The sequence below is a fragment of the Ursus americanus genome, chromosome 1, assembly GCF_024610735.1.
Source record: "Ursus americanus isolate L20-20 chromosome 1, mUrsAme1.1.p, whole genome shotgun sequence".
Classification (NCBI taxonomy): domain Eukaryota; kingdom Metazoa; phylum Chordata; class Mammalia; order Carnivora; family Ursidae; genus Ursus; species Ursus americanus.
This window is the reverse complement of record NC_142127.1, coordinates 78,181,270-78,198,663: the sequence shown is the minus strand read 5'-3', so window position 1 is coordinate 78,198,663 and position 17,394 is coordinate 78,181,270. Positions and strand designations below refer to the sequence as shown.

Sequence of the window (17,394 nt, the reverse complement as noted above, 5' to 3'; positions counted from 1 at the left end):
TAGGCTTTATACTAATATATTCTAAATCAGCCAGAACCACTATATATAAAGTATAATAGCTTTAGTGTTCCAAAGAAGAGGTTAAAAATATATATATATATAAAATAAATATAAATATATGTATAAATATGTAATTATATATATGTATATTTTAAAAGATTGACTTACCCTGGATTAAGCAGTTTTACAAGTAAGTCTGAGCTCTGGCTTTGCCTCTGATTCATGTTTAGCTAGACATTTTTCTAACCATTTAATGAAATTCACAGATGCATTAATTAATATGTACTTTGGAGTGGATAACATACTTAGCTTTAGGAAATTAGAAGCAAAATATCTATTTTCCGCTATGAGCAAGAGTTGAGATTTGACCTTTAATGTAGGATAACATTTTTCTCTCAAAAGTGATATTTAATTTAGAAATTTTTGGCCTTACAGAGGAAATGCTCAGATGGTTCACAATAGAAAGTACACAGTCAAAAAATATATGAAAAATGTTTAGCCACAGAACTAATTCTAAATGTAAAATTATAATGCCCCTTTTAAGCCTATAAAATTGGTGAAAATGTTAAAAAAATTACTCCCAGATTCTTCCATATACTACTGATAAGAACAAAATTGCTTTTCTGGAGGGCAAGTGGTCATATACACCAAAAGCCTTAAATCTTTATATAATATTTGGCCAAAAAATTATACTTATAGAAATTTATAATGAGAAAATAATCATGATTGTTTACAAAAGTTTATACACTTTCAGACTCAATTCATTGCTATTTCTAAGAGCAAAGAACTGGAAATGACTCTTATGGCCAAATAATATATAAGGCAGATAAATCAACTACATTTATTCAAGAGCAAACTTTACAATTAAAAATTATTATAGAAGCAAAGACATAGAGAATAATATTCAAGCTAGAGGCACCTGAGTGGCTCAGTCTCTTATTCTGCCTTCGGCTCAGGTCTTGATCCCAGGGTCCTTCTCCCTCTCTCTACTGCTCATGCTGCCTCTCTGTCGCTCTCACTCTCAAATAAATAAATAAATAAATAAATAAATAAATAAATAAATAAATAAAATCTTAAAAAAAAAAGAATATTCAGGGTAGATTGTTCTAAAAAGCAACAAATTAAAAAGTACATGTTTAGTACAATGACTTTGGGAAAAATTAGAATATAAAAATATGAATATGTGTATATGAGAATAAAAATACACAAGAGTAAAAATGCTTTGCTTTTTAAAAACTGCAACTGTATCTAAAAATGAGATAGTTATACCTCCTTACGATAGTTTTAATCTCCATAGAAAGTATTGGCAATAACAAGTATTTATCATTCCGAATACCATTCAGAAGAGATAATTATGAAACTGCCAAACCTCATCTAACATATACTTATATATTTTATGTAATATGTTGTTACATTTAATTGTATATTTATATATAGTATTGTCAGCTACCGAAATGCTCACTTTAAAACTAAAATGGATTCGGTTCATATTTGTAAGGAAAATGTAAGTGTTTTGTTCCATTCTTTGAATAGTAGTTCTTCACTTCATATTTTTATGAAGATGTTCTTATGTTAGTACAAAAGTTCTTTAAAAAGGAATGCAGAATTTCATTTAAATATGAACAATGGTTTAGAAAACAAAGGCAAGTGAGAAAAAAGTTCATATTTGGCTTTGTTTAAAATGCTTGTACGTGTCTGAGATGTAGGGGCTCACCTGAGGTACAAAACTTCAGGGACTAATGCAAGTTTTAAGAGGGTCCTGGAAAATTTCAGTCCTAAAGGACAAGACAGTTTCTCCATTGATCAAGATTTCTCATCTAAGCACAAATAATGCTCTAAATAGACAAAGGCTAATTTAATGAAGATCTGCATGGGTTATCAGCATATCATTAGTAGAAGTTCAATTACAAGCATTTCTAAAAAATACAGCTTTCTTTATATCTCTTGTGGGAAAATAGAGCTTTGGGTTCCTCTTTCAGACACTGATTTGTTAAATTATCTTCATATTCCACCAAGCAATGCCCCAGTTGAAGAAAATATGAGTGTTGTGTAAAACCACATGGCAACAATCGAGACCATTTGTGACCTAGTGATTGAATTAAGGATCTACACACGAAATCCATAGGGCACCTTTCCCCCAGATTTTCACAATGTTTACTTGAGGAGAATTTACTTATGTCAACAGGTCAAGTCAATCACCAGTGACAAGAAAAACCTGTAGGCGATGTACAGGCTTCCTTGTAATGCTACCACTAACGTTACCCTCTCCATGACTGATCCTAAGTAGCACTGATTGCCCTATGTCCTAGGCTTCAGGTTAAGTATTTTTATATTAAGAAACATACTCCTTGCTTTGAAGATGCTTTTTTCTGGATGGGGGGCATACGAGAGAGTTGTGCTCTTGGTCATTCATTCAGCAATGGTAAATGAGAGCATCTGTGTTCAAGGTATCAGTGAGCACTTGCTTGTTGGAGAGTGTATGGGAGTGGCGGCCTGGGGTGTGCCACACACAACTTCAGACAAGTCTAAAACACATCAAGAACAGGCCTACCTCAGAGAGATTGACGCTCAGTTCCAGACCACAGTAATAAAGCGAGCACCGCAATAAAAAGAACATTTTAGTTTCCCAGTGCCCAAAAAGTTTTGTTTACACTAGAGTCTATTAAGTGCGGGATAGCGTTATGTCTAAAAAAAAATGTATGCCCCTTAATTAAAAAATATTTCATTGCTAAAAAATGCTATCCATCATTTGAGCTTTCAGCAAATTATAATCACTGATCACAGATCACCATAAAAAACAGAAATAATGAGAAAGCTTGAAATATTGCAAGAATGACCAAAATGTGACACAGGGACATGAAGTGAGCAAATGCTGTTGGTAAAGCCGTGGTGATGGACTTGCTCAACTCAGGGTGGCCACAAACTTCCAATTTGTAAAAAAAAAACAAAAACAAAAAAACCCCACACTATATGCAAAGTGCGATAAAACAGTGCAATACAGCGAGGTATTCCCGTTGTATAAAAGTACACTTGCTATGCAAAAGGCATTGTTTTCCAATTAATGGTAATAATGAGCACAAAATTAAATGATTCTTGAGCATACTGTTGAAAATAGATTTCTGTAGGGACTGTCAAGAAATAAAACAGGAAGAAAGCACATATATAGATTTACAAGAAGAGAAGCAGATCCTTCACAGAGAGAAGAATTTTTATGCCTTGGCTCCCAACCCAAATAGTTATTCTGATTAATTTTACATGGAATCTACCTTATTCTGCTGTATCTAATATTATGATCTAGTTACATTACAGAGAGAGATAAGTGATCTATGTCTCTATGATTCAACTGATATTAATACTAGTCTTTGATACATTTTCACTCTTAAAGGTGGCAATTATCTAAAATTTAATTATAGGTTAAGTTTTAGCTGACCCAAATGTTGGTTTTCTTGATGTTTTGAAAGAGGCCTGCTGTGGATAGCAGTGCTGCCAACTGTATGTAAAGTCAGTTATTCAAAGTTTTCCTTACTTTTTCTTCTTTTCTCACCAGCGGCATCTCTTAGAATTCAGCCAGAGTCTTGACACATAATTCTGCAAATTCACTTGTGTTCATCTAGCCACCCACTTCACTTATAAACCTGTCTGGTTAACTATCTAAGTGTATTAAGATCCACTAAGGAAAAATGGAAAGAACTTACATCCTTTATCCAACACTGAAAAATAAACTATGGTCCCTTTTCTGCAATTCTGGTGAATTTTGAATTTATATTTCTACTTTTTTCTTGCATACCAAATATGCCACAAACCAGGATTCAGTTTTGCATTATCATCTTCATAGATTTTCAAGCTTGTAAGTGTGGTATATCTTCTGGTATGGCTATCATCACCTGATGTACTTGGGGGAGCGGATTCAATTTTAAACAGATTTGAGTTTTTCTTTAAAAAAAATATTTGAGGGGCGCCTGGGTGGCGCAGTCGTTAAGCGTCTGCCTTCGGCTCAGGGCGTGATCCCTGCGTTATGGGATTGAGCCCCACATCAGGCTCTTCCGCTATGAGCCTGCTTCTTCCTCTCCCACTCCTCCTGCTTGTGTTCCCTCTCTCGCTGGCTGTCTATCTCTGTCAAATAAATAAATAAAATCTTTAAAAAAAAAATATTTGAGAAAAAGAGAGCATGCGTGCAGGAGTGGGGGAGGGGCAGAGGGCGAGGGAGAGAGACCAGCAGATTCCTCAATAAGTGGGGAGCCTGACGTGGGGCCCAATCCCAGGACCCTGAGATCATGACCTGAGCCCAAGGCAGATGCTTAACCAACTGAGCCACCCGGGCGCCCCCAGATTTGAGTTGTTCAGTAGTAGCCATGAAAACATCTGGGGAGGACTCTCATAGGCTTCCTAAGCTATCTCTCTTCCAGGCAAGATACCTTTCTTTCAACTATTTTCTATCAGATATGGTTTCTAGGCCTGTCATCTGGATGCATTCTACCCTGTTTTTGTCTCTATTAAAATATCATACCCAGAATTAAAGACAGTGCTATAGATGTGTTATGAGGAGCCCGGAGTCCAGTGAAATTGTCAGCTTCCTTCCTCTGGCAACACAGAACTACAACCTTTGGGGTTCGCCTTATCAGGCAAGCAGCTAAAAACCAGGGCATCCTCACTCACCCTTATTATACCAGGTCTCCTAAATCCTGTACTTGGACAGTTGATTTCTTTGAACCTGACTCGGGATATTCCTTTTATGTTTCACTGCCCTATCTAAAATAGCCTCACCGCTCCCCAATCTTCACCTCTACCTGAATTTGCCTTCAGAGAAATCACCTCTGTCTGAAATTTGATGATTTTTTTACTTGGGTAAAACTCTATCATCTATTTACCCAATGTGAATGGAGACACTGCAGGAGAGGAGCGTGGGTCTTCTGCAGCCGGGACATGTCCCAGGATATAGTGAATCGCCAACAAATGCTTGGTAGATGGAGGAGTCATTCTTTGTTAAATCCTGCCTTCTTCAGTTCTGGAGAAATCACCTGAATGCTAATTCTGTCACTCTAACATAGCACCCCATTCTCTGAGGCACTATCCATTGAAACTTTGGTAAGAATGCCTTTCGTACCTTCAGCCAACTCACACACCTCCAGTCTCTGTCAAATTCTGCTCCGATGGAACGAGAAGCTCCCGGTAGGGAGTCATATATGTTATTTCATTCCTCACAGAATGACAATGAGCCTTAATTAGCACATTTTGGGAGAGGGCATTCTAATGCTTTTACCTACTTTCCTGTATAATTTGGCTCATAAGTTTCAATCAAGAATTGACATACCGTTAGAAAGATCAAAGTAAACTATAACATTTCCCTGAATTAAGTCTAGAAACGCAATCAAGAAGAAAAGGAGACCTCAGTTGTTTCCGAGATCCCTCTCACAGAGGTTGATTTTTTTTTTTTTTCTCATTTCACAAACATGGAAATTCTTTGCAGATCAGTGTGGAGATCAGTAGTTTCACCAGTTGTTTCTGGAATTCATCATCTTTGTGTAAATTGGTAATTTGCTTCCTGTTCTCCAGTGCGAGGCCTGCTCTTCCCAATTTCTGATGATCAGGGACAGTTGTTCTAAGCACGATCCTTTCAGTGCGCAGGAATATAAACGGCCTCCTTCCATTCGCTGGCAGCCATGCTCTTCCCGTTTGAACATCACTCTCTCGTGTGCACGAAGGTAAAATTAACCCAGGAACCGGGTGGCTCTGTGTTCCACCTGACAGCTGTTAGGTGCTCTAAACAATGGGCCCCTCACACACTTTCTTTTTCGTGCTCTAAAAATAGCCTGGCTGTCTAACTCTTACAGGTTTCGCGAGCTTCAAGCAGCTGTTCAGCTCTTCCTGCATTTATTCTTTCAGACGACTGCTAACTCTCTCGTTTTCCTTTTTCTTTTTAACCATTTGCTCTTCTCTTCCTCTCTTCTACAGAGCCAAGGTTATCAGTAAGTTCTCGAAGCAGCCACTCTGGTATCTTCAGCTGCCTCTCCCTTTTGTTCCTCTTGGAGATAAGTTATCATCATCATGCCAGAATTTCCTCTTGGGAATCTTTCCTTAACTCCCAGGTTTTCCTTTCCTGTTAGATTTTCAATCTAGGTATGTGCAGCAAACACCGTTTTCTCTAATTTTCCGCTGAAGCCTCAGTGTTGTTGTTTTTTTAAATTTTTAATTTAAATTCACTTTAATAAAATATGGTGTATTATTAGTTTCAGAGGTAGAGTTTAGTGATTCATCAGTTGCATATAACACCCAGTGCTCATTCCATCGTGTGCCCTCTTTAATGTCTATCACCCAGTAACCCCATCCCTCAGCCCCGTCCCCTCCAGCAACCCTCAGTTTGTTTCCTGTAGGTAAGAGTCTCTCATGGATTGTCGCCCTCTCTGTTTTCGTCTTATTTTATTTTTCCTTCCCTTCTGCTATGTTCATCTGTTTTGTTTATTAAATTCCACATGAGTGAAATCATACGGTATTTGTCTTTCTCTGATTGACTTATTTCACTTAGCATAATACCCTCCAGTTCCATCCACGTCTTGCAAATGACAAGATTTCGTTCTTTTTTGACTGAAGCTTCAGTGTTTAATGTACACAATACGCATGCCATAAGTGTTTGTTTAATGGTTGAGAAACAGTATCTGCAATTTCTTAATTTTGACTTCCTAAAGCTTAGGGCATACACCTGACTACGTCCTTGTACTCTTCCTTGTCTTCTAGAGACAGTTAATAGACACTTTCTGTTACTGTTACCATTAATTCTTCTTTCTCAACCTGTTTTTTTTTTTCTTTTAATAAGTCAGTTATATCTTACGCAACAGTACTCCATTCGGCTCTATCATCAGAGGTGTTGCTTATTGATGGGCAATTAAGACGATCCCTGAATATACATACACATTTATATTAAGATATATATTAACATATTACATGGCACACATAATATATATTAACTGATAAACCAGCATCACAATTATCTGAACAGTTTTATAAACACTCTATGTACTTAGTGTTCAGGATTTTTGTCTTATTGCAAAGAATGTATACAGAAGTACCTCACTATACAAAAAATTATTTTTTTGTGCAGCAGAGGGTGTCATGTTATGTGGGCCCCAAGGATTTGGGGTGAGGAGGCTTTGGGGAGTCTTGACTCTCCACCTCACCTCTGGGAACCTACAGATGTGGGTCAGGCAGTTAGCCTTGCGGGGGAGGGGGGAATGGAGACTGTCCTGAGTCCCTGTGGACACTTGCACATGCATGCCCAAAAAATAATTTTAAGAATAAAGTATTTGAATAGTAGAGTGGGGTTAGTTAAATTTTGCATGCCCATCTTTGATCTAATACTAGAGATACCTAACTTCTCTGAGAGGAATGTCCGGCATGTATGAAATGGTTATATTCAAAACATGACCTAAATATTTATTTAATCTCTGTTGATATTAGAAATCAGTTTATTTATAATTTCCTTCAACTGCGGGCATCTACAAACATTTTCCATCTTAAAAAATTTTAGAACAAGTAACTAACAGAAAAATACAATGGTTGAATTACAGGTCTTGGAGTCATCCAAGACACATGTACTTTTTTAAGAGACTATGGGACATGGAATGTTAACAGTCTTCCTTGTCAGGGAACTTCCTAAACTTTTGTCTGAATGCCTCATGCATCACTTGAAGCTCATTTCCTCTCATTGAACAGAGGCAGGACAGCTGGCCAGCAGCTTCCATCTGCACTGTCCTCAGTCTTCTCTGTGTTGCAGAGCACCCTTCTGAAGTGGGAGAAGGCCAGTTTGAAACAAAAGTAAAAACTAAAAAAAACCCCCAAAAAACAAAAACCTTGTGGGAAATAGTATTTTAAACCGCACTTTCCCTGAATGACCGTGTGGAGCGGATCCTCCTGCCTATCCCCATGTTGCACAAGAAATAAACTGGGTTCAGCTGCTAAAAAAAAAACAAACAAAAAACAAAAAAATAAACTGAACTTTCACGGACCTATAGATTAGGTCAGGGGATGGGCCAAAATAATGAAGCGCTGTCCCTTGAATAATTCAGATTAATTCTTAAATAGTATTAATGGGGTCATAAAACACCCGGCTTGGAAATTAAGGATGTTTATGTCTCATCAAAAAGTCTTTGAATGTAACTCTCTAGCATACTGCCAAAAGGGCAGCTCTTTGGGGGAAAACCCTATGCCAAAGGCCAAAGAGGCAGCTGTGTTATTCAGCTCCTGAGAGCTTCCAACTCAACACCCACACAAGCTCAATTATGAGCAAATTAAAGGGATCCAGACTGAACATAGTAATTCTGGTAATTTAAATAAATAGAGGAAAGTCTACAATTAGTAGGAGAAGATTGATTTTCTGGAAAACCCAGAAAATGACACCCTAACCCCTTTGAATGAGCATAGTTACATCCAATTATTTAAAAATAAATTTCCTTTTATTCATCATTTTAATCATTTCTGATCTGTCTTAAAGGTGGCCACATGTATGCCAGCAAAAGTATTCACAAAATATCGAGGCAGAATAGCCTCAAAAAAATCTATAATGGATATATAGGAATTAATGACACTGAGTACAATTATAATCAAAGTTTTACACCTACATTTGAGAGCACACAGATAGTGTACTATTCATTTCTACCTTTTTTGAGTACAGAGAAAACTTTAGAGTAATTCAGAAAGAACAAAGGTTGACTATTGTGATATCTATTACTATAACCCACTATATTAATAATGAACAAAATACACATGGTCATTCTGTACAAATCCTTAAAACTCACTTAATAAAATTCAACATCTGATTAAACTGAGTAAACTTTTTTAAGAAGCTAGGAATACAAGGACATTTATGTAACTTGATAAAAACATTTCTTCTATCAAGAACCATCCCTGAGTCATAATGAATGCACACAGTGGAAGCACTCTTGTTTAATCTTTAAATTCATTTTGATGAGCTGATCTAAAGTTCATGTGGGAGAGTAAATGTATATGAAGAGCCAAAATGATTTTACAAAAGAAGAAAAATCAGAGGAAGCATTTCCTGTAAGTTATCAAAATACAGTGTGATAACATATTGATAATATAAACAAGGTGACATTGGCATGGAAGAGACAAATATGTCAATAGAGTATGCCTAGAAATTGACCCATGTATGTAAGGAAAGTTAATATTCAATGTTAATGCATTCTGCTTTAATGGGGAAAGGATGTAAAAGTCAATAAATGTTCTTAATAATTTGCCTATTGTCATGAATAAACATTTTTCCACCTCACACACCATGGATAAATATATTACAGATTGGTAAATATTAAAAAAAATCCTTCAAAAGTACTAGAAGAAAATAAGGTGATAAGTATAAAACCCAGAAGTCAAGAAGGAAAAGATGGAAGTTTTTTTCTATGAGACTAAAAATCTTCATAGTAAAGGATATCATAATCAAAATAAGAAGACAAATAATGGTTTGCAAGAAATTCTTTGCAACATATGTAACAACATTCTTTTTTAAAAAAGATTACTTATTTATTTGAGAGAGAGCAAGAGAGCACATAAGCATGCACACGCACCCGTGAAAGCACATAAGCATGCACACGCACCCATGAGAGCACGTAAGTTTGCACGCGCACCTGCGCACGAGAGTGGGGGGAAGGCAGAGGAAGAAAATCTTCAAGCAGACTCCCTGCTGAGTGGGGAGCCTGATGTGGGGCTTGATCTCACAATCCATGAGATCATGACATGAGCCAAAACCAAGAGTTGGATGCTTAACCAACTGAGCAACCCAGGTGCCCCCCAACAACAATCTAAAGATAAAAAGAATTTAGAAATGGAAACATTTGTGGCAAAGGCTATAAATAAGCAAATCACAGAATGTGAAATACAAAAGGATCCCCTGGGGGAAAAACAAACAAAAAAATACCCCAAACTCTCAATCCCAAATTCATTCAAATGGGGAGAAGTAAATTGTAAATCCAGATTCATTCACATAACACCGTACGACTATTATAAAGAAACACGACACATGATGCAGATACGCGTAGATAGACGGTGCAGCAAACAGAGTGCTCCGTATACATAGCAAGCTATTTTTAAATCATGTTTGTATCTGGGGATGAGAACACATGTTTTTCTCACAAGAGCTGTCTACCTTTGGAAACATAAGTGAAATTAAGTAAATGGAACTCACTCACCTTTAAAATAATTTGAACCTAATCTGCACATTAGAATGCTAGCCTAGACTCGGCAACAAAAACAAAAACAAAGGTATTAATGGCGACTGTTAGCCTTCAAAGATTCCTGCAGACTTTGGAAAGTAGAACTATCCAACATAAAGGACTAGATAAATAAAAGGTTTTATCTTTTATAATTTGAACCCTATGAAACTGCTATTTTTCCAGGTCCAAAAATAGTCAAAAGCATTAATTTGATATTCAGCCTAAATACCTTAGGATGGATGGATTGATTATTGATTTTTTACTTTTTGAAGACGTGAGCTTGACCCTGCCATCCTTATAAGCATAGCCACCACCCTTTTTAGTAAAGATAATAATTCCTTAGGTTGGCCCGCTGCTACTTACAGAAAACAAAACAACTTAACAATATTCTTTTTGCCTAACCAAACAGGAAAGACACTTCCAAATGTTTACCATCTGGTATCATCTGAGTTTATGCACTAAGAAAATCAACATGTTTATTGAGCTCCCTCAATTGTTTTGGGGACAGGGGTTCAGAATGGCTCTAGAATGCTGCCCTCCGCAAGACTGTTAGCTTTATACTGGCATTTCCTGGAAGAGACCAAACTTTGATGGCGTATAAAATGTCTACATTCCATATTTTACCACTTCTGCTGCATGGTGCCTTTAAGCCACAGCTTTTGGCACCTGTGTCCTGAGGAAAACAGCTCACGACCTCTATCCAGTGAGGTGAACAAACAGTACTATTGTCCTTTATGGTATAAGTACAATACAGTGTAATGAGTGACTGCTAGCTATACGTATTTTGGAAGGGCTATTTCAATGTAAAAAAAGAAAACTTCTCAAAAGCAAAGTTTTCAGTAACAAAAAATATAAACAGAAACACTGTTTCTGGATACACCTTAGGTTTTATTTTTACAGATTTGATAACAATTTTTCTTTCTTAAAATGGATGCCATTCTTTTCTCTTGCAGAGACTTTTTGGAACTGTATTGCTGGTCACTTTTTGTTTTAATTAAATGAGGAAAATCATCATCTATTCTTGTCCCAAATTAAAAGAGATTTTTATCTATTCATTTTCTTCATAGAGTAATTGGGAAGACAGAACAAAAGATGTTTGTCAAGCACTTTATCAACTGCTCCTCAAATTATTAGTAATAACCTAGGTCACTGTCACACATGGTGCCTTTGGTTTGTCAAGGTTCACGCTGGAGAAAATACCCCTCTCTGACCAGTGCTCAGGTTTTCTATCCCTCTCTCCCTATAGGTGGTCAGAGCAAATGTCTCCTAGTGATCTAGTTAATTTATAGAAACTAGAATCAATTTCTCTTATTTCATCATGATTGAACATTTTTCTGAACTCCTGTAAATGAGTAAGAGATAAGCACTATTTATCAGATTGTTTTGTGGAGAACACGGTTTTGATTATTCCATATTCTTAGTTGCTAACTAATGAAATATGCAATACGTCTCAAGAGGAAACATTTGCAAAGCACGGCCTGCGAGCACCCAGCAGCAATGAGTATTTGCTGAGGGTTTATTTGGCACTGGCACCCTTCTCTCATAGTCCTCTCTTTCCAACAGCCCGTGAGCGCACAGTGACACACTTGGGTGTCTGAGATGTCTTCCGGGGTCCCACCTCCGAGGACCCGGAGAACACCGTTTCCGGGGGCCCTTGCTCGGCCCTAGCAGCCAACAGTCACCCAGAAATTCCCTGCAGAGCTCAGAACCTCACTGAGGTTGTTCAGGCATGGACCCAGGGTACCTCGACCCCCTCCATCTGGCAAACTCAAGGACCCTTTTCCCCTCCAGTGTTAACAGGATCTGGAGATGGGCATTTAAAGAGGTAAATCTTCCCCACTGCTGCCATCCCTATCCACTGCACATAGAGACGGGACACCCTGTGGAAGAGGATTCATTTAACCGTATTATCTTCCCGGGCCCTACAGCAGGTATGCACGCGAGAACTGCAAAGTCACCAGCAGAAGTGAGAATGCAGATACAAAGGCACGTGAGTTACCGATGCTGACGGCATCCAGATCATCCGGAAGGAATAATCATATTTTTCTGACCTTCACGGACCACTTATAAAAATGTCATTGACCTCTCTTTTAAAAAGGGGTAATTACAATTAAATGTGTGAGAGGAGACAGAAAGATGGGATGACCAATGTCCCCTCCTCCAGGCTCCCGCAGACTTCGCCCCCTCAGGTTGGAGCTGAGGAGACAAAGGGAGGACACTCAGGAAGACAGATGGCGGAGGCTGGAGTGCCGACCTGGGACCTGGATGTCTCTCACCCTCACTTACCAAGGTCCATGCTCTTTGAGGCTTTCAGATTCATTGATTCAGGAGGCCTGGCCGGTGTCACAGACCTGAAGCGGATGTTCTGATCTGGAAAATACACTGCCGAATCCACCCCAGAGCTGTGGAAAGAAGCCATATGCTGTACTGAGATTGAGAATAAAAAAATTTTTTTTTTCTTTTGGTAAAGGAAGCAGTTGTCATTTTGAACCCAGCCCTTCCTCATCCCCTCGCCAGCTCCCCACCATGTATTTTCAACCGATTCTGGAATCCCGGGTGGCTTTTAGGAGATGTAGCAACTCTATTCTTATGTATTTTATCACACTGTACAATTTAAATAAAATATTCTCTGGCTAATATCATGTTTTCCTCTTCACTGATTTTTGCTAATTGCGACCCTGCTTACAATATATAACTTCAAATGGGAAAGCCGGGCCGGGCAGGAACTGGTGCTTCAAAGGAGGTCAGCAGATATTCCCAGAGCCTAAAAGCGGGGTTAAGAGGTTTCTGAGGGCTGAGCATGCCCTTCTTTTAAAAACAAGTGAAAGGCTTGCATCCTTTTGAGAAGACCATCCTGCTGGAAGACTGCTGGCTGCGGTGGCTCGGTCTCTGACTTCATGTGCGCCTGTTCCCTAAAACTACTGTTCGTACTGAGCAAACAGGCTGCTCATTAGTAACACGAAAAGGAAAGAACAAGAAAAGCACAGTTGACAGTTTAGACACCAGATACATTAAATGCCCATTATAGGTTTCCTAGTGCTTGTAGTCAATCTCAAAGAATTCTATTTCTGCTAAATATTTTATTTAGTTTGCTTGAGGATGGAGGGGATTATGCAAGGGAATTACAGACAATGCCTTATTTCTTGGTCTCGAAATAAATCATATCTATAAATTTTGTAAGTTAAATTACAGCTGCTTTCTCTGTTGGTATTCTCATATATTGAGAAAGTTAATATGGTGGCTCATTTCAGCATAACTTTAGTCTTAATTAAGTACAGTGAAACTCAAATCAAGTGCCTGATAAATCTGAATGTACTGAGGTTGAGGTTTTTGAACAGTTGGGATTTGACACTATAAACAGTAAAACAACAATTAAAAAAATGAACCACTATGAATGAGAATCCCTCGAAAATGTACAGGGGAATCTCAATTTCTTAACCAAATATACCAAAATAAGTTTCATCTTTTCTTGAAACTCATTAGTTATGCACATTCAATACTGCCTTGCAGCAATATTAAAATTAAAACACGGCAATAATAATACTGCTGAGTGAATAAATGACCCTCCATGATTGTAATATGGTGGGGGGCTCGAGGAAGTACCCACGACAGGCAGCAGAGCACAGAGCTCAAGAGCCCAGACATCAGAGAAGTGCTGCTTTGTTCTCAATCCTGTCTGCCCCTGACTGCTGTGGGACCCACGCACATTACTGCACCTCTCTGTGCTTCAATATCGGAGGCATTAAAGTAGGCACTCCCTACTTCACGGGGTTGTTAAAATGAGTTTGTAAAGTAAAAATAAAAAGATGTATAAACTCAGGAGAATAGATTGTGGCACCCAGTAAATGCCGTAGAAACATTTAGGAAACAACTAAGCAGGTAAATAAATAGACCCGCCTTTGCTTCCCAAATGACCGTCAATTTTTGCTTTTCGAGTCATCTATAGGATTTTTTCAGTCTCTTTCTTTCTCTGTTTTTGTCAGGGTCTCAGCAGACCTGGGACTAACAGCCCTTCTTCTGTTTATTTTCAAAATTTTTTCCTTTTTTATTAACAAATATTATTTATTTGTTTTTAACTGCGGTAAGGTGGACACGCAGTGTTACATTAGTTTCAAGTATACAACATAGTGACTCCAACAAGTTGATACCTTATGCTATGCTCCACAGGAGTGTACCTAAGGGTAACGTGCCTGATGGTTAGGGGCCTGGGCTAGAGAGCCATGTGCCAGGGTCCATGGCCTCAGTGTGCTAGTCCCTACAAGAGACGCTATTAGAATGTGTAAAGTTGTTGTAAGAAATGAGGATACAGTATATGCTGACAGTACTGCCTAGAACACAAGGAGAGCTCAATAAAAGTGAGCTGGGGGTGCCTGGGTGGCTCAGTCGTTAAACATCTGCCTTTGGCTCAGGGCCTGATCCCGGCATTACAGGATCGAGCCCCACATCAGGCTCCTCTGCTGGGAGCCTGCTTCTTCCTCTCCCACTCCCCCTGCTTGTGTTCCCTCTCTCGCTGGCTGTCTCTATCAAATGAATAAATAAAATCTTAAAAAAAAAGTGAGCTGTTAAATCTTTTCTTTATTTCTGTAGGTTAGAGAGGGCCTGAGACACTCTTCAGTGAAGAAATTATACATGATTTCGTGCAAGTTTCTCAAGAAATTCAAATCTACTCTTTATAAAGCTTTTTTTGGTTTGTTTTTTTGGCTTCCTCCTTGGTGTCTGGCTTACATTTTCAACAGATAAAACCAGTGACATATAAAACTATATTAGATGTGGTAGGGAGTGATGACAAAATACCCCAGTTGTGACCAAACAGCTTGTACCACCAGGATCACGGACACTGGCCTGGCATAACAGCAACGCTCTGACTGTTTCGGCCCATTTTAAAGAAGAATTCTGAGAGGCTACTGTGAACATGAGCTTCCCCCCGAGGCTTGATGTTTTGGAAGCACTTGCCTTTAAACGTGTTATTCGACATTTATTTGCACTTAGTTTCACATCCTTTGATCTCTTGTGATGATGTGGTTTTAGTGTCAGAAAGACTCATGGCCTTCACAGAATCCGAGAATTTAAGAGCCGGAAGGCATTAAAGGTCACCTCGCCTAACTCTTCATCTTGCAGATAAGACACTGAGGCCCAAAGGGGAGGCTGCTGTTCCAAGGTCACACAGCTGGCCAATGGCAAAGTGAGGACCAGAACTGTGGTTTCTTCATTCTATCTCTCTCAGAGCCACAAAAGCTTTGGCTAAAATGGTGGCCATCCTGGGGCATGGGTGCTGCTGATACTGATTCCACGACATCAAAACGTTCCCTTTTTTGGGCAAATTCACTCACTGTCTTATGCTGCTTGCATTTTAGGTTAGCTTTGTGTTTCGGTAGCGAGCACATACCATGAAATAAAAGGAAAGCAAAGCGTTAGGCCACACAGATGCCCTGTGTTACAATGAAAGCCATTAGGGAGATAGTTTAGGACCAACACGAATATTCCTCATTAAAACTTAGGTGGCACTGCATTGAAAGAGCTCTGCTCAAGGGAGACTATGAGAATCTACCCAACTGAGGAACACACTGCTTAACTCACTTTATTGTCTTGCTTTACCAAACGAGGCATTCACTGACAAATTAAATACAAGAACTCAAATTTTTTGAGACACTCGGGAAACAATGATCCCCATTCCCATTTTAAAAAAAAGCAAAGTGGCAATGCCCCTTGATGCGATAACATCAGGTAAGGATCTGTCTAAATAAAGTGAGTTTTTTGGTACAAGTGTTTACATATAATGAAGGCTGGACAAAGAAATAAAAAGCTGCTTTGTACAAATGAATGTAAGTGTTCGTGTGTGTGCGCATGTGTGTGTGTGTGTATACACACTATACGTACCTGAATATATCCATTAAATTGATGACAGTGATTTACACATCTGTTGCCATTGCTTTGAATGTGACCAAGTGTACATTTTGAAACCTTCGATAGAAGGACCCATTTTGCCATGGTACGAAATAAGAAATAAGGCAAGATAAGGCTGATATTTAAGGAGGGAAGTGTAATATGAGAAATTACAGGATTAGAGCCAATATAGTGCACATGGCCCGTGTGAGCACACAGTGCACTTAAATAATGAAGTGTGGGATTGAATTAGTGTGAAAATATTTTAGACATGTGAGTGAGACTAGTAAGACCATTTGTAATTTTACGCTACGTGTTAGAAGTTTTTGGAGGGAAAGGGTGACACAGTGATTAACTATAAAATCTGACATCTTTTAATTTTGAAGAAAGTTAGCATGTGCTCGTGGCTGAGTGGGCTGCATTGGAGGCTGTGGGAAGCTGCAAGTTGACAGCAGGCCAAAGACACATTTTAGATAAAGGCCACATTTTCAGCATGAACAACCAAGGGATCTATCAAATCGAAATGATACCCAATGTCAAATTATGCTGCCTAATGAATAAATAAAGGTAACAGGAAACATATGCCAGTGTCCTGGATGTGGTGACAAATCAGGAATGTGAAAGACATGTAAGACCCAGCCATGAATGTTCAAGGAGAACTGTCAGAAATCAAAAGGAGGGAGAAGAAGATTTTGAGAGGTATGGGGGAAAAAAAAAACCAAAAAAACAAATCTGAAGTCCCAGGTGTCCACCCATGAACAGGCTTTGACAATTGGCTACTATGAGTGAGAGTAGCATCAGAAAGGGAGGGAGGGAGGGGAGAGACAGACCCAGAGAACCCGGAGAACGGAGAGAGGAAAAATATGAACATGTAGAGAACAACCAAATGTTGTCTGAACTGTTAATAAAATTCAATATATTCTGTCTGTTTCTAATTTGCCTTAAATCCTCCCTGACATATGACAGTAGAAAATATACTTCCTTTATATTTTTTATTTAGACACATATATTCTTAACTTTTGTCCAATAACTGGTGACATGATACTACAAGTAACTTCAGTAAATTCCTGATGTCATTTTGGTTCAAGATACAGGCATGAAGTTTGATCACATTTGCATCTCACTTCTCATGGAATAGTTGTTTTCTGTTTCACAAGGCTGGCTACATCCCTAAAAGCACCACTTTTTCCTTTCAGAGGGCTTTTAACTTTTTTTTTTTTTTTTTGAAAGCCAGGGCAGCCTCCCTTGCTCAACCCTTCTGGCTCCCTTCCAACCCTTCCTTCATCCCAAGTTC

At 38.6% G+C, this 17,394-nt stretch overlaps 1 protein-coding gene across 6 annotated transcripts in view; it reads right to left on the bottom strand.

Moving 5' to 3' along the window:
• The window catches only part of PARD3B (par-3 family cell polarity regulator beta), a 980,330-nt gene that overhangs the window by 364,792 nt on the left and 598,144 nt on the right, over nt 1-17,394 (bottom strand). For all 6 annotated transcript variants that reach the window (XM_045806556.2, XM_045806555.2, XM_045806554.2 and 3 more), the window contains one exon: nt 12,504-12,619. In XM_045806556.2, the coding sequence (XP_045662512.2) occupies nt 12,504-12,619 (116 nt within the window). The remainder of the gene's footprint in view (nt 1-12,503; nt 12,620-17,394) is intronic.